Raw genomic sequence first — 7818 nt, 5'->3', positions numbered from 1 at the left:
TTTCTACTAATTGGAAGGATGGTGGTTCGATCACTGGTTGTTCCAGTCTGTGTACCAAAGTATCCATGGACCTGATACTGAAACTCAAGTATTCACTGGAGTAGTGAATGGGAAAGCACTTCCACATAGCAAAAAAGTGCTTAGTTGACATGGTGTATAAGCGTTATATAAGAACCAGTCCATTTCCCACAATAGGGTAATACTAAAAAAGAATAATAAATAAGAACTATTTCCTGTTCAGTCGGATTATATTGTAATACATTTTATAAAAAGAGGATAAAACAGCTTGTTTAAGCAACACTAATGATGAATATGTTTCATTACATTATTTGTTAGTTTTAAGTTCCTCTTTATTGCACAAGATTTTTTTTTTTTTTTTAAAGAAATGTTGTCTTCCCACTATCTGTTTTTCTAGCGTTTTGTGTCAACTGTATAACAGGTTTGAATACAACTACAGACGACATACGGGTACTTCCTGTGAAAAAAAAAAGTTAATGTGGGAGCTGTAATGGTTTCAGATTGGTGCTTCAGACACAGCAGTTGCCTGGGGGTGTTGCCACTATGACAAATTTACGACTGTGTAAGAGCTTCAGAGCTCGTTCTCTAGAATCACGTGACCATCACTACCAGAGAATTTCTCCCGAGCAGCACGCCAAGCCAGCGTGCTTTTAATAGGACTCTACAGAAGGTCAGGCTGGTTTCAGCTGCCATTCAAGACTGAAATATGCCACGGTCTTTTTAGACAGAAATACATTTTAATGTGTTAACTGCAGTTGTAATTATCAGACAATCAATGGCACATACCAACATGGACCACGGGTTTACTTTGGAAATTATTGTCTCATTTCTTTGTTGCTAAATATATTCGTGGTGATGGCAAAGGTTATGTTCCACACTCTGTATTAACTGTGCTAAAATGAATAAAACCAGAAAATTCAAATATAACATCTACAAACATTCCTTTTGACTGTTTTTGAATATTTGAAGGATTAAAGCCGGTTTCTGAATATTTTACACGTTCCCAGTCTAGTCATGCAGTTTTCTCCAAGATATTAAATTGCATTTCTAAGCAGTGGATGAACAGTGACATGATATCACATCAGTATTATTATTAAAAGTAGTAGTAGTATTAAGAGAAAAACTAAAACAGGGTTCTGTACATATACCACAGAGCACACATCACCTCAGTCACCCTTCATCTCTCTGACATCTCTGCACTCAGCTCCAGAGGCAGCGAGAAAACAGCAAAGTGCTGTTGAAGCAAGCAAAGTAGGAGCTGTAATTATGCTGCACATTGAGGTTATTGCACATTCCTGGTCATTTATCAAGTAGCTGGCTGCAATTGTGTATGTGTTCCTTGCTGTAGTCGCTCTGATATTATGTAGCAGTATACACTGTAAGAGATGGTGTGGCCGTTTTTTCGTGTGGGTGGAAAAAAGCATCTTTTATCTTGCAATACATTCAAATATTTTTTTCATAAACATTTATCCAAGCGGGGATGCGATGGGCCTCAACCCTATCCTGGCTGCAAGGTTCCCCGGTGCAGGACCCGGGTCACAAAGAGAACACAAAGAGAGGGGTAGACGACAACTGATGAATCCGAATCATCTGATGGGGATATATTTAAGTCTCACTTCCTCAATGTTGATGTTCCTACTGACTTTGTATGTGTGTTTTTTCCCCCTTCTGATCTGATTAACTATGCATTAAAAAAATAGAGGTAGCAAAATACAGAACTGATCATAAATCATTGTTAATAATGCCAGGAAGGAAATAGATATGACTGTTGGTTACATAACAGCAATGCTTGTGTTTAGGCCCATTTAAATCCTTTGTCAGCCGAGACAGCCTTCCTTTCCAAAGGAAAGATGGCCCCGGAGCTCAGGATGTGTTGCGCTCATAAATAACCAGCGCAAACAGAACTGCACAAGAAAGTCGATCTAATCTCTCGTGTTTGGGAGAATGGCTCACATCTTTCCTGTTTTGTTTTCAATCCTGCAGCCCTGTAGTACGGCTTGCTGACGCAAAACTGTTGTCTTAGAGCAGAAACGTTTCAGACACGCCGTGGTAAAACTTAAGAACTGACTGTTCTTAAGCGGGCTAGCGGCTTTCCACATTATTTCACGACTGACATCATATGAAACAGTGAATACGTCACCTCTCTGAATTTCTCTGTACTAAACTAAACCTCCCGTGTTGACTTATTTATACATTTGTGCGCAGGGTGTTGAGCATTTCTGAGAACCAGACAGAGAACACGAACACTCATCAGATCCATTCGTGTTATAAGCAGACTGCGGCATCATTATGTCTGTGCATGTGCGAGCGTGTTAAGTCACACCAACACCTACAAAGAATCCAGTGAGTCACGCAAGAATAAAGGACGCAGTCTGTACTTCTCTAGAAGACTAGATTGTTATACAGTTCTGGAGTATTTTGTGTGTGGCAGCTTCTCAGTTAGAGGAAGAAATACTCTTAGGAAATAACACTCAGAAATAACTTTTTTGTTTGAAGTTCAAACCAAGCATGCTGTCTTCTGGGGAAGCTAATCTTTTAAAAGAGAAAGTATAACGCCTTTTATATCTTTGTGTTTAATACATCAAAAAAGAAAAGAAAAAAATAGCGTCAGATATAGAGCTGTGGTTTCCCATCTCGGTTAAAGGTGGCGCTTGGTAAACTCTAAGTGGAAATCATGAGTAGAAATCTTGTGACCTGAATTATGTGGCAAGAAAACTAAACTACATGTGTATGTAACCCTAAGTTAAAGATCCAGGTGTGTCATGTCAGCTTTGTGTCCACCACAACTCCCCATCCACACACAGGCAAAGTAAAATAAAACAATGAGATGTCAGTTTTTAGAAAAAATATCACTCTTTATTATAAATTAGTGAAACGTTTGTACACATATAAATAAGTGCAAAGTTGTATCAGTCTGCTTGCTTCGTCAAACTTCTCAATTATCTTCAAGCATCCCCAGCAAGTGGTTGGGCTGGCAAAAATACATCTTTATGAAAGACGGCGCATACAAGCGCACACACACAAAAAAGATCAACCATTTCATTTTAGCTCATGGTTTTAAGGAAAATGATGTTGACATTCATTTGAATGCAGTAATGATCCTGCCTGTGCCACAAATACTAAGACACCGTTCAGCCAATAAAAGGGTGTCTTTGTATTTGCTTAACTTGGCAGTGGTGCTCCTTTCTCAAGTAAAATCTCTGAGGATTCAGTCTTGTTGACCTTCCAACAAACTGTGGTCTTGTTCTGGCAAAATTTGGCGTAAACATGTTCTATAAATCAAAAATATAAATGTCCACATTTTCCATTCTTTATACATCCCACACAAGCTGTTGCACAAATAAACCCAGAAAACCAATCAGTGTCCATTTATTTGTACTCTGGCTTTTTCCATTTATCGTCTGTGGATTTCCAGCGAACACTAGACCAGAAATCCCAGGATGCTAACACATCCAAGATTCTCATCCAGTAACAAAGCCAGTCCAGCTGTAATTGGTGGATCATTTTCTAAGGCTGATGTGTGAGCTAAACAGCCTCACAGTACACTGGTTAGCAGCAGCAGCGGTGGCAGAGGGAACCTATGTGTCACTGCACTGTAGACAGCTGGCTGTGAACCTCACTTCGGTTTTTACTAAGTTTCACGTCATCGGTGAGGCAGACGAAGATAGTGCCACCAGATCACAGCAGTGCTCTCGTTCTCTTGGCCCTCTTTGTGGATTGGTCCTCAATCCAGTGTCTTTTTAAATGTCTTTTTTGAGAACAACACACATCTTGTCAGTACACATGTGGTCCCCCTTCACAAGCTCAGTCCTGGGCTCGATTCTGTCGACTCTACTGCTTCATTACTCCTCAAATGCAGCTCCCGACTGTGTATAGGTGCTCTGAAACCAACCAGGTTTTTTCCATTACACTCTTAACACAGGGATCAGTCAAATGCCACTAGATAGGAGCGTCATACTCCTGGAGGAAGTCCTTCAAATTATGAGGAAGTTGGTCTCTTTTGGAAGAAATGTTCAAATGTCCATTGACGGTTTTCCTGCACAGGTGCTGCAAAGTGGACATGCAGCAGGAGAGAGGTCGGATGAGCTCCAGAGGGATCTTCTGCCCACTGCAGTAAATGTAGTAGATATTCCCACTTTGAATGTTCCCTTTATTCTGAGCCATGTAGAAATGAACCAGCTTGAGAACGCAGTCAAAGTGGGGAACAGACTGAACGTTCTTAGGGTCAGTTTGCAGGTAAAAAGAGTTTGAATCATATTGGATGCGAAGGTTCTTGGTGCCTGAGGCCGTTTTGACACTGAGGGTGAAAAGGTGTCGGTGGTCAGCGCTGTCACGGATCAGAAACGTGCCCACTTTCTCGGAGGCCAGCATGGCATTGGCCTCCTTGCCGGTGATGGTGCTCCAGTAGAAGCCACTCTCCTGGAGCTTTTGAAAAGTGGACAGGACCATCTGATACTGAGTTTTCGAGGTGAAAGTTTTGTAATGGTAAGACAGCCGCATTTTGGAGTCCAAGGGGCTGCTACTCATCGCGGAGTCAAACTTGCTGTGAGTTACCATGGCGCTATGCCCGCTTTCTTGGCAGCTTGAGGAGCACCGGGTGCCGCACAGACGAAAGAAGAGGTGAGGTGGAGAGGGTTGTTTGAGTAGGCAAGAAGCGGTCTGTTTTCAGCCTTTGCCTGAATGAAACACCTGAAGTAAAGAAAGAAGAGGCTTGGGTTAAAACTCAGTTTTGATCACACAGACATTAAAATTCTGATTTAAACTTTAACTACAAATTCAACTTGAATACTCTTAAAACTCCCAGAGGCACTACTGGAAACTTTTTTTTCCTTCCATAACTGTATGTCATGTTTAAAACTTTGGGGCTACCCAGCCTTACTCTGCTCTCCCTGTTTGACTAATATCCTTCAGCTAACTTCCAGCCGTTTCGGGGAAACTTTGTGTATGAGTGTGTATGTGCGTATGTGTGTGTGTAATCTGCCCTCGGGATTGAGGCACCACGGTCAGTTCCAGTAAAGACAGCATAATATTCATTGCGCAATTTACATGCCACGGTCGGCTTCTCTAAACAGTTTGCCTCAGTTAGTTAAACACCCTTGACATGAATTATACATTCTGGTTATATAATAAGGATTTTATGCTACAGAGAGAGAGTGCAAAAATGAGAAAAGAGACTGGTCCGTACCTGTGATGTTTCTCCAAAGTCGCTCTTTTAAGTTAAATCCAAAAGCTTGCTCAGATAGTGAGTTGTCCTGCCTCCTTTTGGGTGCTTGAGAAAAAACTTCAAAGTTTTTTTTTGTCTTGCCTTTTCTTTTTGGCAGGTTAGTAAAGAGCCTTCTCTGTGCGTAACAAGCTGAGTGCGCCTCTCAGAGAGCGGTGAACCTTTTTATACAGACGAGGCTGAGTCTTCAGACCCCGCCCCCTCACTTCCAGTAAAGCTGCTCTCCTGGCAGATTGACAGGAAGCGTGTGTTTATTTTTTTTAAAGGATTCCTGCTATGAGAAGCGCACTGCCCCCCTCCCCCCGCTGCTGTTCCTCCAAATGAAGTTAGTGAGGAGTTCCAAGCAGTCCTCCTGCACCTTTGTGTTTTTGTTCACACAAAACTTTTAACTTCATTGTAGATTTCGAGCCTCGATGCTTATTGACGCCGACCATAAATCTATATTTGGCTATGTAGTCATTTTTTTCCTATTAAAAGTTCCTCTTTTAGTGATTAGCGTGAGGTAATGATTCAGCTGCGACGCTTTGTGCAATCGGTTTCTGAGAAATTCATAGTAACAGAGGGTTGAATGCTCATCGCTGCCTTCCCATAGAGGGCGACAGATTTTGGCAAACTTGATTTTATTTCTCAACCGGCAACAGCTGGTTTCCAAGGGCAGCGGGTTATTGTTTACTTCTTGTCGTCAGATGGTTTAACAGTTTTCCCGTTTGCGTTTGTGCACTTTTAATGAGCGCCCTGAGATATTTGAGCGCTCTCTTATAAACCTTGATATGCTTTAATGTGACGCGGTGATCATTTGTAAGGTATTTATTATGTCTTGAAGCTACACCTGCATAGTTTGTATAATATTGGACATCAAATAGAGCAGTTTAAGTCCTATGTTAAGCTCTTTATACACGTATTAATACCAGTTTCCATTTTGCTTCTCTACAGAGACTGTGCTGCTGTTTTTCAGCTGAAAAAGTGCCTTTGCAATTGTTTATTTGCCCCCTTTTTGGTGGGTACACATGAATAAAAACGGGTGTAAAGGCAGATTATAAAATAAATGTTTAAAATATGTTTTTAGAGACACTTTGAATGGGTGTTATAAGCCAGTTTGTAGAACTGTTAAACAAGGACTTTTTTAAAAAATTCATCAGAAGTCAGTTGTTCAGTTGTGGAAATGCCTATCTTTGGTAAATTGTGACTGATAGAGTGCTCACACTGTCCACCTCATCTTGTTCCCTGTTGACTCAGCTATGACCATCAGCTTCAGCTGGTTGTTCTGCTGTAGATTAACCCCAGGCTGTTTTTTCATGTCAGGATCTGTATACAGCTTACTCATTAATGCTGAGATCTATTAGGCAGGGCCATGGAATCGTACAGGAATTTGACATTTCTCAACACAAACTGGAATCCATAGAAATAAAGAGAGAAAAACCCAATTTTTTTTCTGTTTTTTTTAACAAACTTCAGGACAAGAGGGGGAGCTTGAGGGAAATAGAGTGACGCCAGAGTGCCTGATGGCCTTTGTTAAAGACCAGCTGTGTCCACAGAGGTGAGTCAGGTGCTGTCTAATACAGGCAAGCAGGATGGGAGAGGATCACTAGGATAGCCCTGTAACAGCGTGCTTGTTTCCAGAAAAACTATGGTGTCATCAATGTAAAGTATTAATTTGGTATTCAAAGGCTCCCCAGGGTCCATACTAGGAATGACTGGAACAAAAATGAACTAGTAAGCTGACTGAAGCTGGGAAAAAGAACCTGCCTTCCCAGTGCTCAACAGGAACAATTATGCACACTATCATGGGATGCTGACTTGGCTGTTTAATGTGTGTACTGTAATTTTACAGGTCGATTACAATAAACTGAGGCTGTGCATACATTTGTCAGTCAAGGTGGCAGGCGAACCAAGTGACCTGTAGCTGAGGCAGCTTTCTTCCCTGTTGCTGTAGCACACTGTGGGACTCCGGTTAAACATCTGTGGCTGGAAGGTTTGGCAATGACACATTTGGTTTTTTAGGCTAAGTGTGTGTGTGCATGTGTGTGTGCCATTCCCTGGCGTATATTTATAGTAGTCTTAGCGAATGAAAATACTACACCAAAAATGAGCATTTGTTCATATTTAAAGGTTCGAATGCATGAGCTACTGACAAACAAATACATCGACAACAACCAAATTTTCTGTGTAGTTCTTCTTAGAATTAGTTCTAAGCGGATTAGACAAGGCATCACATGGCAGCGGATGCTAGCTTTTAGCTATAAACCACTGGTTAGGGAGAAAAAAAGAGACAGCTGTTTAGGTTTTCCCAGACTGACTCGGAAATTTACCCTAGCTCGTGGTTCCCGTAAACCCACTGGGTATGAGGGCAAAATAGCAGACCTATCAACTGGAAAGGGCGGCGAAAAGCAAAAAAATATTATTCAACAAAATATTTTGGAGTTGCTTTTCTTTTTTTCTTTTTGTGTTTGCACAGCTGAATGCACTGATCCTGAATTCCAGTTGAGTCAACAATACTGGTAACAGCGTTTTTCTTTTGTTTTTTCCTTTTAAAATCCTATTATGCACAGAAGAGCCAGAATAAAATCGTTATTTCCTAA

The 7818-nt window shown here is 41.1% G+C and overlaps 1 protein-coding gene across 1 annotated transcript; it reads right to left on the bottom strand.

Annotated features, from left to right (window-relative positions):
- Positions 1–2851: 2851 nt before the first annotated feature.
- LOC146576216 (suppressor of cytokine signaling 3-like) lies at positions 2852–5376 on the bottom strand. The gene is made up of 2 exons (XM_085271299.1): positions 5204–5376; positions 2852–4707 (listed from the first exon to the last, which is right to left on the bottom strand). Exon 2 carries the CDS (start codon positions 4573–4575, stop codon positions 3958–3960), a length of 618 nt encoding a protein of 205 aa, XP_085127425.1. The 5' UTR covers positions 4576–4707; positions 5204–5376; the 3' UTR covers positions 2852–3957.
- Positions 5377–7818: the final 2442 nt, after the last annotated feature.

The sequence above is a fragment of the Mchenga conophoros genome, linkage group LG4, assembly GCF_057382185.1.
Source record: "Mchenga conophoros isolate Kocher_MC1m ecotype Shallow Benthic linkage group LG4, M_conophoros_male_GT1.1, whole genome shotgun sequence".
In the NCBI taxonomy this organism is placed as follows: domain Eukaryota; kingdom Metazoa; phylum Chordata; class Actinopteri; order Cichliformes; family Cichlidae; genus Mchenga; species Mchenga conophoros.
This window is presented reverse-complemented; position numbering and strand designations above follow the sequence as displayed.